Source organism: Rhinoderma darwinii, chromosome 4, assembly GCF_050947455.1.
Source record: "Rhinoderma darwinii isolate aRhiDar2 chromosome 4, aRhiDar2.hap1, whole genome shotgun sequence".
In the NCBI taxonomy this organism is placed as follows: domain Eukaryota; kingdom Metazoa; phylum Chordata; class Amphibia; order Anura; family Rhinodermatidae; genus Rhinoderma; species Rhinoderma darwinii.
The window spans coordinates 390,606,179-390,623,970 of NC_134690.1; the positions used below are offsets into that span (position 1 = coordinate 390,606,179).

The 17,792-nt window shown below is 41.9% G+C and overlaps 1 protein-coding gene across 1 annotated transcript in view; it reads left to right on the top strand.

Annotated features, from left to right (window-relative positions):
• Positions 1–5,503: 5,503 nt before the first annotated feature.
• Positions 5,504–17,792, top strand: part of KCNK2 (potassium two pore domain channel subfamily K member 2) — a 106,185-nt gene continuing 93,896 nt past the window's right edge. The window contains exons 1-2 of the mRNA XM_075863333.1: positions 5,504–5,857; positions 14,315–14,625. Coding sequence (XP_075719448.1) covers positions 5,851–5,857; positions 14,315–14,625 — 318 coding nt within the window. The 5' untranslated portion in view covers positions 5,504–5,850. The remainder of the gene's footprint in view (positions 5,858–14,314; positions 14,626–17,792) is intronic.

The following is a 17,792-nucleotide window of genomic DNA, read 5'->3' on the forward strand; positions in this document are numbered from 1 at the left end:
ACGAACACTTCTAAATTTAAGTGGAAGTCAATGGAGAAACGGCTCCGCTGCGGATTAACGCTGCGGAGTGTCCGCAGCGGAATTCAAGTGAAATTCCGCCACGTGTGAAACCAGCCTTAATGTGCAGCGCAGTGCATGATCATAGCTTTGGGGGTGCTTTGATGTAATTTACTTGAGTAGGGGGTACTTGGCTTAGAGACATTGAGAAACATTGGTGTAAACTTCTCTAGTCATGGAACAGGAAAATCAGCCAGAGAGAACTAGCAGTATTGGGGGGTCGATCAAAAATAATAAATAAAAATAATTCCATTTGTGGTTTATTCACAGAGTCACTTGAGCCCTTTGCTATGAGGTCCTGATATTTCTAGTACGACTATGATATAAATAGTACTGCAATAAATCTTGGTCATAACTGGGCTGTTATTGATCCTGGTAATACAGTATATGAGTTATATATAGTGAGCAAGAAAATGTGTCCCAGCGTATGGACTATGCGCTGCAGCGGTGGCGTCACTGTGTTCTATATACTCATCCAAAGATTATTATAAATGGCACATTGTAGGTGGGGGCCCTTTTACTAGTTTTGCTGGAGATTCAAATTACCCCTGATACTTTTCCATCAATCCATGTCTTTTGAGCTCATAGATTAACTCAGTATTTGAGAAAAAATGGCCCTTAAAGGAGTTGTCTGAGTTTAAAAAAAGAGGGTTTGCTTAATTTTCCCCAGGAACAGGGCCACCCTTGTTAATTGACTGTGTCTAGTATTGCAGATCAGCCCTATTCAAGTAAATGGAACTGATCTGCAATACCAGACAAAGCCATAGACAAGAGTGGCGCTGTTTCCGGAAAAATAAAAAAAAAGAAGACCAGTTTTTCTGACCTTACACGGAAACTGTCAGCAAGTCCCATACTTCTATTTTATTTGCTTTGTACAGTATATAGCGTATTATGTAGTTATGCAATGAAATGACACTTAAAAGAGCTATGTCATTAAAAAAAAGGAACACTCCACCCCCGTTTCTATGGCCGATGGACACTTTCCCGTATACTTACGGGAAGGTACTTACGGGAAGGTGTCCGTGCCGTATAAACTTTCCCAAAAAAATAGGACATGTTCTATTTTTTTTTATTTTTTACGAACCGTCCTCCCATACTTTATAATGGGAGCACGAACTGTAAATACGGATGGCTGTCCACGGCCGACCATGCCTGTAATTACGGCTCGTAATTACGGGCATGGTGGTGTGCATGGGGCCTTAGACATGAATTTTTAACCCTTTATTACTATCTTCTACATCTCTTTTTCTCTCCTGAAATTTCTCACTTGTAGCATATTGTCCTGGTAAGACTAGAAATTCTATGAACGTCTGATCGATAGCATCCCCAAATGTGGTAGAGGTAAGTAGGACATGGTAAGTAGGAGATATGAAAATATCTGGGAGCCAATCCTTCACCAGGATTGTGAACCAATAACCCCTATTCTCAGGATCATGGCAATCCCAGTTGACCGCCACCAATCAGATTTTTTTGGCATGTCTATGTCTAGTTCAATATGCCATAAAACACTTTGCAAATAGTGTATGGCGACCTATGCATCTCCATGGTTACAGACTACAAAGCCTGTATAGTGGGATCCTGTAGTCATAACCCCATCTTTCCCTTATGTCTTGCTAAAATATATTTTGCAGCTTGCCAAGAAATAAAGAATAGATCGAAGGCAGTGTGATTGCAAGATCAGACTACACAGGGTTTGTTTGTAGTCATGGAGACACATGGGTCTGCATAGGTGTTGTGTACACAAAACGGTAGGATAGTTTTTGTCAAGACTTGTAAAAGTTTCTTCATTTTTTTTCATTCTGGATGCATCTGGTTGCAAAGGAGGACATAGCGTTTAAGCCATGTGCCTATCAGGTTTAACTGTTCTTAATTGGTTTCTAAAGCTTTATCAATATCGGCCATATTCACTTTAGATCTGTGTGGTTGTTTGCAATAGTCAACTCTGAAGGGGCACGTACCGTAAAAATATCTTTTTTGGTGCTATACGTTGAAGGATGCCCAGCAGATTTGGACCCTGAGTAAATGGTCTACATTTTTGGTAGCTCATTTAGCGCACGTTCAGACGTGGCAGAGTTTTTCCGCTGCAAATGTTGGTGCAGATTTGGGGTATTTACGCAAGGAATCTGCAGCTTCATTTGCATATTTGACAGGTAATTCAGACGTTGCAGATATCACAGCGGACTTGCTGTAGATTTCAGTTTTTGCATTGCAAAGGCTGAAATCCGCAGTGAAATTCAGCTTCTTCTCCGCAACAGACAGTGCATGCTACGGACGGAAAATTCTGCACCGCAGCCTATGGTCCGCAGCGGAGTTTTCCGCAACGTCTGAACTAACTTGCCTAAAAATGGATAGAAACAAATGTAAAAAACGGCCGCTGGAGAATTCCACAGCAATTCCGCCACGTCTGGCCGTGCCCTTAAAGGCGCTCTATTCTAATGTCTATTGTAGGGACTATTTAGTGGGAGCACCTTATGAATGCCCTCATCTAAATAGTGATAGGGATATTTTAACCGGCATCCTGGCTAACTCAGCATGACCCTTAGGCCGAATTCAGATGACCGTAGTTTACATGTAAAACAACGGCCGTCACACGGACCTATGTATTTCAATGGGGATGTTAACACAGACATTGTTTCAATGGACCGTGTGAAGGGTTCGTTGAAAAATAGAACATGTCCTATTTTCTTCCATTTTCACTGATCCCTCGATAGACTCAAGTCCATGGGGATCCGTGACAACATACCCCGTACGGGTGCAACTCGGACATGAAAAACTGTATGGCCAGGGAATCCGGCCTTATAGTTATTGTTCAGCTCCGGTGAGGTAAAACATTTTGTGGTTGTATTCATGGCGGAGTCCATCTATCGAGCCCTAGGAGGCTGTCTAGGATACTTGTTGCTAATACTTGTGTCTAATATGATAGTGGAATTTAAATCCACAGGACAATAACTTTTGGAGTCCTAAAGCAATGGTCACATTGCTTGGAAACACAAACAGATGCATCTCTCCCAAAACGGGAGAATTTACGTTAATCCGGTATTACGCAAGTAATTACTTTCCTCTAGATCATTCATGTTTTTGTATCTTTTTACTAGTTGACCATGGCCACATTATGGTGACCAATCCAGGAACCCAGCAACCATGAGGCCCACTATACCCTATGTATGGTGACAGAAACCTGGCAGGGCGTATTTGATTCCTTTTCACCAGTTTAGAGTTAGCGCTGGCAATGTTGAGGCACGGAGTCCAACAGGCCATACAGTCTTCACCAGGGACCACCACAAAGCAGTACGGACTAGTAAGAACCTGCAGGTAGCGGCCCCCTAACTGCCTCCTTAACGTGGCTAGTTGGTGACAGACAGATGACGGTATAAAAATGAAGTGCCAAATCGAGAGCCAAGAGATTAGTCAAATGTAGTCTAGGTCAGAGTCACTGCCAGAGGTTTGGAAACGAACCATAAGCCAAGGTCAGGTACATTAATAGACAATCACAGGTACAAGAAGAAGCGTGCTGGCGTCAGGGTGGAGCGACCTAAAACTCTTGCACCTGTTGGTATATAAAGGTAGTTCAGCAGAATCATGTGACACCAAGGGGAGGTCTTTTAATTTGAAGGTAGTTCCTCCCATTGACCACTAGAGGGAGCTCTGGTATGTAGCTTATCAGACTGACCACTAGAGGGAGCTCCGGAATATAGCACCGCGCGCCGACTACTAAAAGGGAGCTACAGCGATGGAATCGACTGAAATAAGACGTCGGGGTGAAGACGTGGGTTTACCTAGAATTTGGTACCGTTGGACACAGTAAGTATGGGATTGGAGACATTTTTATTATCCCATATTTTTTGCCTATAGATTTAAAATCCTGACCATACATTTGAGAAGCCTGAAGACCCAGATAGAAGACTGGACATTCTGCGGAAATGCTGCTCATATGGTCAACAAGAGGCAAAATCAACTTGATTTACAATAAAATATGTCAGCAAACTTCTGGAACCAGCGCAAGTGATAATGATAGTCAACACTGTAATCATAGCATACGCTCCTTTCATCTACACAACTGGTGGGCCAGAGCTCATATACAGTAGGGAAATCTTAAAGGAGCTGTCCCTTCTCGCTATCCCCTTTTTAAGAATTAAGTCGGCCCGGCGATCAATTGATTACTGTGGATCTCGCTTCAGAAACCCCTGGTAATGAGCATTGCGGATGACGTTTCATCCCATGTGACTTCTGCAGCAGCCTGCGATTTGCTGCAGCGGTCACATGGGATGAAACGTCATCCCAGAAGGCTGGCCTGGAGGAAAAAGCACAGAATCCTGGGTAAGAATAAGATTTATTTATTTTTGCGATTTTTGTGGTGGATTTGCAGCTTTTCCGCCGCAGAAATCGCAACGTCTACTATTTGTTGCGGGTTTTACCTCCCCATTGAATTCAATGGGGAAAATCCAAAATAAATAAGCAGCATTTACGCAAATTAATGGACAGGCTGCAGGTTAACAAACTGCACCCCAGGTCAATTTCTTATTTCCGCTTATCATTTACGCAGGGTGTTCAAATCTCATCCACTTTGCTGCTACAGTATTACTGCCGATTTTCCGCAGCGAAATACAATCCACAGGATTTATGCTACATATGAACTTACCCTAAGGCTGGGTTCACACACCCTATTTACAGACATAATTTGGGCGTTTTAGCCTCGAATTACGTCCGAAAATACGGCTCCAAAGCGTCTGCAAACATCGGCCCATTCATTTGAATGGGTTTTACGATGTTCTGTGCCGACGGTCATTTTTTTACGCGCCGCTGTCAAAAGACGGTGCGTAAAAAAGACGCCCGCGTCAAAGAAGTGCCTGTCACTTCTTGAAACGTAATTGGAGCCATTTTCCATTGCCTCCATGGAAAAACAGCTCCAATTACGTCCGTAATGGACGCTGCGAAAAACGCCTGCACATGCCATTACGTCTGAAATTCCGGAGCTGTTTTCTCCTGAAAACAACTCCGTAATTTCAGCCGTATCGGACGCTGCCGTGTGAACATACCCGAATGGGGCATATGGAAAGGAATTGTCTTTGTCAGACCTATGAGCTCAAAGTCACCAGTAAATATAATAGTTCTGACCTAATACACCCCCCACTCCATATTACTGATAGATTTCTTGTTCAGGAAAGCTGGATGGCAGCACTTCCTAGTATGAACTTTCTAATACATTCCCAAGAGGAGAAGCCAGCCACACAGTCACTTTGCACCTTGTAGGAGAGTAGTCCCAGCACCCAGTAGAGTGGATTGCTCCAGTGGAGGGAGCGCTTAGGGAAGCAGGTGCTGCTTTCTCAGTTCTCCACTATTTCTTATCTTCTATAATGCCTCCCTCCACATTGCATGCCTTGGTCTCCCTGCACCTGACTACTCCCCCCTCTCTCTCCTCCTCAGCACAGGATTTGCTGTATACACAGCTTGCTCTTTGTAGTTTCATTCACACCAGCCTTTCCTCCAGTGCTTTCATTTCTAGCAAACCCTTGGATCCTGCCTCAAACCCTCCTCCACCATCATCATCATCATCATCATAGACATCCTCTGACTCTCCACAGTAGCTGCTCCTCTCTCTCTCTCTCTCTCTCTCCCTCTCTCTCTCTCTCCTCCAGCATCTCCCTCTTTTTTTGCATCACTCTGTGGACTCTTCTTTATATACAGTCTCTCCAGTTGGTGATTTATTTATACACTACTATTCTTGAATGCAACAGCAACCCACAATCAAACAATGCCTTGCTTCCCAGAGAAGAACCTGCAAAGAGCCTGGAAATGAAAAGTAAGTACTGTCTGGGCAATGTATTTTCAATCAGCAGGTCTATAGTAGCAGCTACTGGGGAAATACAAGTACCAGAAAGCCCAGCAGGACATGCTTGATCTGCAGCACTGAAAAAATCTGGAGCTACAGGTTGCCATATACTGTATACATTGTATCACATTGTTACTTTGTATCACAATTCATAATAGGAGGGTGGGGGCTGTATGTAAACATTTCCATAGACTAGAATGTAAACAATGCAACAATGTTTCCATAATACAATTCAACAGGCTTTAACCCCTCTCTGTCCCATTCACTGCCCCTTGCTTGATACATAGTCTACATCAGTTCTATTGATTTTGCGAGTGCAACAATGTTTCCATTTTCGAGCTGAACCGGATTTAACCCCTTCTTGCCTTTTCAGTGCCACCCTGTTTTATACATATTGTTCGCCAGTTCTATGGGGTTTTTCTTTAACTAGATTTTGGCTTCTTGCTTTGAATGGATTTGTCTTCCTCTGTAACCTGTTATTTGCTGAAGGTGTGGACAGATGATACTGCTCCACCAGCTGGACTGGCAGGGATGGGCAGAGTGCAGGATTTGCATTGTGTGAGGGGGTTTTGGAATAATGAGCATCTGGGGTACTGGCTAAAATATTCAGATTTAGGAGAACAAGGAGAAGCAGCAGATTTCAGCTCCGATAATAATGCAAAGTCGTGTGTAAAGGATTTGTAGCATTCATGTATTATGTGGAATCAGTCTCATACAAACACATTACAGAAGGATATTTCCCAGTGCACTGGATGCAGAGTAATGAAGCATGTGCTAATGATGAGCATCGTATGGTGCCAGGGGCTGACAGCTGGGAAGTAATGGGACTTCTAACTGGATTAATTGCTGTCTGTTACTTAAAGGAGCAGAAAGTTCATGACATGGTCTCCTCCAGTATGTGCATCTATCTATCTATCTATCTATCTATCTATCTATCTATCTATCTATCTATCTATCTATCTATCTATCTATCTATCTATCTATCTATCTATCTATCTATCTATCTATCGGTCTGTCTGTCCATCTATCTGTAAACTGTAACTGTATATACCACCTAGCATTGAGATCCTGTAGATACAGCATTTTACAAAGTATTCACTCAAATCACCAAAAGCAGAAAGGTGACAAAAGCAATTCTTCCACCAAACAAATGAATATCATATATGATGAGATGATAGACTATTTTATTTCCACATCATTGATCCTTTTCTAAATGTAGAACAAAACATCCTGAAAACGAAAAGACAAAACCAAATTTTCAGACAGTGCTTGTAAATAGTCCTCCTAACCAGGTCCAGAAGTCATCAGGTGTAGCACAGTGCAATTCTGAAAATGTTGTGTCTTTGTAAATGTCACACTATTGGGACACAAACAATCTTTGCCCCCTTTATATCTATCCTCTGTTGTGACTTCATGTGAAGGAGAAGGAAATTACATTTCCCTATTTCCCTGGTTACTTTCCTGATGGTGCCCTCTTCTTAGTGTCACCAGGATATATTCAGTAAATCATTTTATAACTTTATCTATCTATCTATCTATCTATCTATCTATCTATCTATCTATCTATCTATCTATCTATCTATCTATCTATCTATCTATCTATCTATCTATCTATCTATCTATCTATCTATCATCTATCTATCTATCTATCTATCTATCTATCTATCTATCTATCTATCTATCTATCTATCTATCTATCTATCTATCTATCTATCTATCTCATATCTATCTATCTCATATCTATCTATCTCACATCTATCTATCTATCTATCTATCTATCTATCTATCTATCTATCTATCTATCTATCTATCTATCTATCTATCTATCTATCTATCTATCTATCTATCTCTCTCTCTCTCTCTCTCTCTCTCTCTCTCTCTCTCTCTCTCTCTCTCTCTATCTATCTATCTATCTATCTATCTATCTATCTATCTATCTATCTCTTATCCATCTGTCTCTAGTGCAGTGATGCTTGTGATCTAATTTTCTAATTTACTAACATGCAGATGTTAAAGTCCAATTTTCTAAGAAGCCCAGTTACCATGCTAGTGTGTTTTTGCAGTATGAACTCTTCTGAGGAATCCTATGTGACCCCTTGGAGGGGATGCAAATTAGCACTTGCTGTCATCTCTATCACTGCTTTGCAATACTTGGTTACAGAGCGATGAAGTGGGTGCCACATTGCTATGACAGCAAGCTGGCAAACTGGCACCTGCTACATCTCATCCAATACCATGTGGAATATGCTGAAATCTATAACCAAAGAAATGCAAGTCTGCAATGCTAATCGCTCTGCCGCCATGTTGGTCTACCAGTATCAGTCTTGGAAAGTAAATAATTGACTAAGGCGCCATGGTGACTTTTGGTAGCGCAACAGTCGCGTTAATATCGCAGGTTGACTGTTGTGCGACCTCATTGTTTCCAATGACTGGAAAAATCACAAATGACTTACGATAATAATGGAAATTTTGCGATTTTCGTGTGACTCCTGCCCAATAGGGAAATATTGAGGTTGCGTGATGGTGGCGGTTGTACCAACAGTGCCATAGGATGCTGTGGAGCCCTAACCTTAGTGTGGTTATCATATTTATTTATTTCCTATTGCTCATATAGCACCTTCATATTCTGCAGCGCGGTACAGAGAGCATCATCAAGCTATGGGCAGCTTTACTGTTCCCAAAAGGAAGGACAATCTTAATTCCTTATCTTAAACACACGCTGGGGCTATTTTCATCCTGGAAAACCCCTTTAATATTAACTCTGACTAGAATTGTTTTAATGGACACCAATTCTTGAAGTGCCACCAGCATTGGAATACCCCTAGTACAGTCACCTCATCATTCAAGGTTTTTCGGCTTTGCTGTCGCTGCACTGATGGAGAACACGTGCAGAAGAACAATTGTGTCGTAGCTGACAGCTCAATGTGTTGTATCTTAGCAGTCACGATCAATGGTTGAGGCCAGGGCTCTGTGTGCCAAGATAGATCTGTACCCGTAGCGAAGAGCTGAAGAATAGTCCTGCCTGGGTCACTGCATGGGTGAGCAGGAGACGGTTCAGAGTCATGGTGATACTTATTAAGTTAAGCAGTGAATTTCCCTTCCTTAATAGAATTTCACATCAACAGTCCTGTCCAAACACAAGGGAAGTCAAGTCGCGTTTTTTTAATCCGCAGCCTGTCAATTGTATTTGCATAATCGCTGCTTTTTTGTTACCAGTTTTCCCAATTGAATTCAATGGGGAGGTAAAACCTGCAACAAATAGCAGATGGTACGATTTTTGCGGTTGAAAAGCTGCGAATCCGCCACTAAAATCGCAACTCAGAAAAAATTTAAAATCTTATACTTACCCAGAATTTTGTGCTTCTTCATCCAGGCAGGCCTCCTGGGATAACTTTTCATCATATGACTGCTGCAGCCAATCACAGGCTGCAGCGGTCACATGGGATGAAACGTCATCGCAGGAGGCTGCAGGACGACAGAGGGACGCATCTCCATGGCTACAAATAATTATGATTTTTTTTTCCATGCTATTTTCCACAGCGGACGTTCTGGCCGAACTGCACCGCAATTTGGTGCAAATTTTCGGCCGGAATTCCCTGTGGTGCCCATGGTGGATACGCTTTTACTCAGCGTATCCGCCGTGTGAACATAAACAGTTTTTCGTCAGGTCGTTTGCGCAGCGTGCGGATGAGATTTATTCATACCTCATCCACCCTGCTGCTACTGTAATACGCTGCAGATTTTTGGCAATAAAATCCGGTGCAATCACACCCTGCAGATTTTGTTGCAGAAATTTTCTACGGCTAAAAATCAGTTCCATTCATCTGCACTGGTTGTTTCTGCAGCAGGTACATGGCTTTCTGCAAGTTCCATTCAGATGAAGGAAAACTGATTTTTAGCTGTTGAAAATTTTTTGCAACAAAATCTGCCACGTGTGAATGCACCCTTATACTGCCGCTCCCTGACTCATAATAGGAATATCTCAGATCCATCTCATGACTCATTTATAGACATCTCTGCAGCTGTTACCCTTCATAGTTTTGCAGTGAGCAGCAGCATTTACTCCGCAAACTAACAGATGGTGGTGGCTCTCTAAAAAATTATATTGCAATGGAAGGGAATGGACAAAAGTAATGTCAGGTGGAGGTGTCCAAACTTTGTTTCCATCACTCCTATAGAGTTTAAATGGAGCACCAGCGAGCATGATTGAATGCTCATTGCCGCAGTCGTGCTCTGAGCATGGGGATGGCGGTATGAGGGTCCGGACTCGGAGTCCCCCGTTCTAGTGATTATTGCAGCTCCCAGCAGTCAGACCACCACCAATCTAAGGGTATGTTCACACGGCAGCGTCCATTACGGCTGAAATAACGGAGCTGTTTTCAGGAGAAAACAGCTCCTGAATTTCAGACGTAATGGCATGTGCGGGCGTTTTTCGCAGCGTCCATTACGGACATAATTGGAGCTGTTTTTCTATGGTGCCAATGGAAAACGGCTCCAATTACGTCCCAAGAAGTGACAGGCACTTCTTTGATGCGGAGCGTAAAAAAAATGACCGTCGGCACAGAACATCGTAAAACACATTCAAATGAATGGGCAGATGTTTGCCGGCGCTTTGGAGCCGTATTTTCTGACGTAATTCGAGGTTAAAACGCCCAAATTACGTCCGTAAATAGTGTGTGTGAACCCAGCCTAACAGTTATCATCTTTCAAGTGGACAGGTGATACAAGTTTTTGTCTGGAATACCCCTTTAAGTGCATCTGCCAATTTTTTTTTTTTACAAAGGGTTAAAGGAGTATTCTGGTTTTATCAAAAAAAGCTTAATGCTAATTTTTTATATACATTCTGTATCAATTCCTTATGGTTTTCAAGATCTCTGCTTGTAGAGAATGAATAGGAACCTTCATTGTTTACTTTCTGAAAATCCGTCCTGCTCATTTAATGATCACACAGGTGGACGGTTCGTTACAATAGAGAACTTTGATAACTGTACTGTAACGAGCCTTGCACCTGTGTGAGCTTCACATGACCAGGTCTGATGATTCCCATTCAATAACTGCAAGCAAAGATTGACACATATATCATGATGCATAAGCCTTGGTTCTTGAAACTCAGTTGGGCTTTCTTATGTGCAGAACGTCTCTACACTGATTGCCCAAGAAAGAGATCATCTGACAGGCTCCATGACTCCAGAAGGAAGAAAATTGTTTACACGACATCTCACATAAAAACCCTACTCTGTACTGTGATGTGTGAAGGCTCTTTAAGGCATCAGACTTTGATTTACAGGGTAGTCACCTATAGGTGTCACTGTAGAGGCAGTATTATTCCTTCTGGAGAAGAGCTATTTTACATATCTTCCCAGGAAACACTGCCTCAAAGTCTCCCTAACCTTTGCTGGTTCTAGGAGAATCAGTATCTTTCATGTTTAATTTTTTGGGTCACTGTTACGTGCAGTGCTTGGAAAGTTGTTCATGCCAAACTACAGATCTGCATCCCATCAAAAGAAGTCCAAACCAGCTCCCCAGAAGACAGCAACAGTAAGAGTTGTCACCATTACAGTAGGAATCGGGTAGGAATAGGGGTTCATCATGAGGGTCAAATTTTTATCAGGGGTTACTCCATGGAAAAAAGGTTGGGAATTACTAGTATAAGGGAACTGCTGACAGATTTTTGGTCAATTCCCATAAGGCTCAATAGGGCCAGATGCTCTGCTATTGATGACTATGAAAACCAGCGAAGACTTTGTAACAAAATTGGCCATAAAATTTTCCTTCAACGTTATCTGGACCTAAAATGTTATGTCTTAGGGCCAACAGAGGACCATGGATGAACCTCTGAAAATGAGTGCTGCAAAACATCAACCATATAATGCAACTCATAAGTCAACCTGTCACCAATACAACAATCATCCCTTAAGGGGACATAATAAAGAAGCACCACCAGTAATTACTTTGATGGATTGACCCCCTAGAAACAAAGATTTAGCCACTGTCAGCATAAGTGAAGTCATTAATATGTTCTGGTCCAGTGTCGTATTGTAAATCCATATAATGATTTGAAGGGAGACTCAAACTCTTGCTGAATGTTAATAAAGATTGGATGCTGTCATGTAGAAACACATAAAATTAAGTGAATACAGTTATTACATGGCAATTCATTACAATCAATGTGTTATATTAAACTTGTCTCTGTAATATTAAAGTCTGAACTAGTTATCACTCCAGTATGTTCTATGTGGCAGGGATGGACTAACTGATTGGGCATTAGGGCAATGTCTATGGCCCGAAACCTTCTGAGTCCAATTGTAGAGGACAGTACAGGATCTGCAGGAAACATACATGAGATAAATGTTATTCAAGACATTGTGTTAAACTGTGTCAAGCGTATTATGACTATGGTTGATAAGTGGCCCAACCATTATTACACAGGGGCCCAAAGCCGTTCTATAAGAGGATGTTTAAAGAGGTTCTGGTACCTAATTTGTTTAGTAAATGCTTGTATTCTCCAACAATTCTGGAACATCTTTTCTTAGAACTCTATGTTGTACCATTCCTCTGTTATTCCTCCTAGAAATTCATGAATAAATGAACTATTTATCACCTTGTCAAAGGGGCGTGTCCCTACACAGTCTCACTCTGTCAGCACTGATTGGACATTGTCAGTCTGTGTAGGGACACACCCCCCAAGTGGTAACACCCAGTTACCACTTTTTTCATAAATTTCTAGGAGGAATAACTGAGGGACGGCAAAATGTACGGTTCTAAGAAAAGGTGCTTACAGAATTGTTATTTCATGGGGAATACAAGTATTTACTAAATAGATATGTCAGGAGTGGAGACAGGTCCTCTTTAATGATCTGAAGAAATATGCCTTGTCACTATTAAGGGCATGACCACACATGGCGGAATTCCTCCGCAACTGTCCGCATCGATGCCGCACAGAATCTGCGTTGCAGATTCTGCAGCGGATCTGCACAAAATGTGCAGTACATTGATGCGGACTAGCTGCTGCAGACTGCGGGAAAAGTGCTTCCCTTCTCCCTATCAGTGCAGGATAGAGAGAAGGGACAGCACTTTCCCTAGTGAAAGTAAACGATTTTCATACTTACCGGCCGTTGTCTTGGTGACGCGTCCCTCTTTCGGCATCCAGCCCGACCTCCCTGGATGACGCGCCAGTCCATGTGACCGCTGCAGCCTGTGCTTGGCCTGTGATTGGCTGCAGCCGTCACTTACACTGAAACGTCATCCTGGGAGGCCGGACTGGAGACAGACGCAGGGAGTTCTCGGTAAGTATGAACTTATATGTTTTTTTACAGATACATGTATATTGGGATCGGAAGTCACTGTCCCGGGTGCAGAAACAGTTACTGCCGATCGCTTAACTCTTTCAGCACCCTGGACAGTGACTATTTACAGACGTCTCCTAGCAACGCTCCCGTCATTACGGGAGCCCCATTGACTTCCTCAGTCTGGCTGTAGACCTAGAAATACATAGGTCCAGCCAGAATGAAGAAATGTCAAGTTAAAAAAGCAAGACGCATCCGCATCACACATGACATGTGCATGACAGCTGCGGACTTCATTGCGGAACTTAGAATCTCCATTGAAGTCAATGGAGAAATTCCGCCATGAGTCCGCCACTGCTCCGCAACAGACAGAGCATGCTGCGGACACCAAATTCCGCTCCGCAGCCTATGCTCCGCAGCGGAATTGTACGCATCGTGTAAACGAACACTTCTAAATTAAAGTGAAAGTCAATGGAGAAACGGCTCCGCTGCGGATTAACGCTGCGGAGTGTCCGCAGCGGAATTTAAGTGAAATTCCGCTATGTGTGAACCCGCCCTTAGAATATAGCATGAAGGATATATAATTAACAATGCATAGAATATACACAGAGGCATACACTGAAACGTAGCACAGATCAGAATAGGCCCCACTCTTAGAGCTCTGCCAAATTTACTTTTTTTTTCTACCATTTAATTTTTAGGTCAATTTTGTGATGAGTTATGTCATAATATATATATATAGTTACAGGTGTCAGATCACTGACACAGAGCTCTAAATCCTCTGCTTCCCCTCATACAGCCATAGAGAAAAATAATAACATTCTAGCTGCATGCCGCCACGGCTAGGGGGAGCTAAAGTTATATGGATTTATACTAATATTAAACATCAATGGGAACTGTGAGAATTTTTATGCAGTGAGCTCCCTCTAGTGGTGGCTGTAGGCAGCTAGAATGTTATCATTTCTGTTTGAGGGAAATCAGAGGAATTGGAGCTCTGTGTAAGCAGGGGAGACAGTTCAGTGTCAGGCCACGCGATCCCCATAGGCACCATAGCAGTCACTGACTATACAGGATTTTATGAAGAGCCAAAAATTTAATTGGATCTTACAATAAACGATATATCTTATGTTTTTTTTCTTAGTGGCAGCTCCTGATTTACTGGACCCGAAAGCAGCTGCTCAAAACACCAAACCAAGGCTTTCCTTCTCATCTAAACCCCCCATATTGTCTACCCGGGAGGAGAGGGACATCACAGTGAATGTGATGAAATGGAAAACCGTATCTACAGTTTTTCTTGTGGTTGTCCTGTACTTAATCATTGGCGCCACGGTCTTCAAAGCTTTGGAACAGCCCTATGAGACTTCTCAGAGGACCACCATCTTGATACAGAAGAACAGCTTTGTATCAGAGCACTCGTGTGTCAATGCAACTGAGCTGGAAGAACTTATTCAGGTAATTTTCATGTGATTTCTGCTTATTAAATATTAATACTGTTGGGACAGTTAGAAAATGCACCCGATTTCTGCTCAAAAAATTAATGCAAATTTATGCTAATGTCAATATAATCTACACAAAATAAATGTTGGTGGGCTAAAGCACCTTGGTGACATCCCAGTCACATGACCATGAGTGCACTGTACCATTTACCCTTTCACATCCAGTTTTTGGCCTACCTATAACGTATACGACGAAAACATTAAGGATAAGCTGTGACGGATGCCTAACAGTGTCGTCCATCACCTATAGACAATAATGGGATACGATAAACGCATGCGCCATGAACTCTCATGACCCTTTTCATGTTAAATGGATCCCATTATAGCCCATGGGTGACGGATGCCACTGTTAGTCATCCATCACCCATGGGCTATTTAAATGCCCATGACATATATGTTAAATGTGTGTCTGAAACATATGCTATACATTACTTATAGGCACCCATGTTAAAAAAAACATACTGCACGGTATATATCAGTGTACTATGCTATCCCATACCTAAAAGAAAGGTATACCGACATATACCAGCCAGACGGAGGCCAAAAGGACACACTTTTTACTCCGTCAGGCTAATGGCGCCCTATGGACACGTTTAGCATGTGCGCAGATACCGTAGCTTTCCCGACGTACATGGTAAATTTACATCACAAACATGATGTGAACATGGCCGTAGAGACGTCCTATTAGAAGACACTGCCGACCAGTAGTAGGAGGAGCGTGCGTGCGTGTGTCTCTGTTTATATCTTTATATGTGTGCACATGGTTGAGTGAACGCCTAAGGCCTGGTTCACATCTGCGTTCGGCTTTCCGTTGTTCTGCTGTCAGAGGAGCAGAACAAAGGAAAAACCAGAAGCGCCGGTTCCATTGGACAGCAGACACCACCGTGTCTATGGTTTTGGCGGAAACAATATCAATATAATTTACTGCGCTATTGTTTACGGTATTCTCGGACAGATCTACGACAAAGGCCCCTAACGGAGTCTCCAACGCAGATGTGAACAAGGCCTTACCTTAAAGTACTGGATGAATGTGCATACTCCTGGTCCTGGATCTCCAGAAGAATGAATGAATATTTGGCTCTGGCCATCTGAGTGAGGGAGGGCGCACTAGTGTCTAAGTGGGCATTTGCATGAGAGCACCATCATTGCCCACAATATGGCACTTTTATTTGAAGATTGTTTGGCACTGCTATTTTCATATTTTATGGTAATGCTATTTGAACACTATATGGCTTGGTTATTCATACCATATATGACACTATTATTATTTGCACACTGTATGGCAGTATTATATGTGCAATTTTTGCCATTATTATTTGCCCATTATATGGAAATGCTATTAGTTCACTATTGGGCGCTATTATTTGACACAATTGATCCTACTGCAATTCGTGCACTGTTATATGTGTATTGTATGGAACTGTTATATGTGTATTGTATGGCACTGTTATATGTGTATTGTATGGCACTGTTATATGTGTATTGTATGGCATTGTTATATGTGTATTGTATGGCGCTGTTATATGTGTATTGTATGGCGCTGTTATATGTGTATTGCATGGCACTGTTATATGTGTATTGTATGGCACGGTTATATGTGTATTGTATGGCACTGTTATATGTGTATTGTATGGCACTGTTATATGTGTATTGTTTGGCATTGTTATATGTGTATTGTATGGCACTGTTATATGTGTATTGTATGGCAGTGTTATATGTGTATTGTTTGGCACTGTTATATGTGTATTGTATGGCACTGTTATATGTGTATTGTATGGCACTGTTATATGTGTATTGTATGGCACTGTTATATGTGTATTGTATGGCACTATTATATGTGTATTGTATGGCACTGTTATATGTGTATTGTATGGCGCTATTATATGTGTATTGTATGGCGCTGTTATATGTGTATTGTATGGCGCTGTTATATGTGTATTGTATGGCGCTGTTATATGTGTATTGTATGGAACTGTTATATGTGTATTGTATGGCACTGTTATATGTGTATTGTATGGCACTGTTATATATGTATTGTATGGCACTGTTATATGTGTATTGTATGGCACTGTTATATGTGTATTGTATGGCGCTGTTATATGTGTATTGTATGGCACTGTTATATGTGTATTGTATGGCACTGTTATATGTGTATTGTATGGCACTGTTATATGTGTATTGTATGGCGCTATTATATGTGTATTGTATGGAACTGTTATATGTGTATTGTATGGCACTGTAAGGCTGGATTCACACGAGGTCATTACGTCCGTAATTGACGGACGTATTTCGGCCGCAAGTCCCGGACCGAACACAGTGCAGGGAGCCGGGCTCCTAGCATCATACTTATGTACGATGCTAGGAGTCCCTGCCTCGCTGCCGGACAACTGTCCCGTACTGAAAACATGATTACAGTATGGGACAGTTGTTCGGTAGCGAGGCAGGGACTCCTAGCATTGTACATAACTATGATGCTAGGAGCCCTCCTCCCTGCACTGTGTTCGGTCTGGGACTTGCGGCTGAAATACGTCCGTCAATTACGGACGTAATGACCTCGTGTGAATCCAGCTTTATATGTGTATTGCATGGCACTGTTATATGTGTATTGCATGGCACTGTTATATGTGTATTGTATGGCACTGTTATATGTGTATTGTATGGCACTGTTATATGTGTATTGTATGACACTGTTATATGTGTATTGTATGGCACTGTTATATGTGTATTGCATGGCACTGTTATATGTGTATTGTATGGCGCTGTTATATGTGTATTGTATGGCGCTGTTATATGTGTATTGTATGGCACTGTTATATGTGTATTGTATGGCACTGTTATATGTGTATTGTATGGCACTGTTATATGTGTATTGTATGGCGCTGTTATATGTGTATTGTATGGCGCTGTTATATGTGTATTGTATGGTGCTGTTATATGTGTATTGTATTGCACTGTTATATGTGTATTGTATGGCACTGTTATATATGTATTGTATGGCACTGTTATATGTGTATTGTATGGCACTGTTATATGTGTATTGTATGGCACTGTTATATGTGTATTGTATGGCACTGTTATATGTGTATTGTATGGCGCTGTTATATGTGTATTGTATGGCACTGT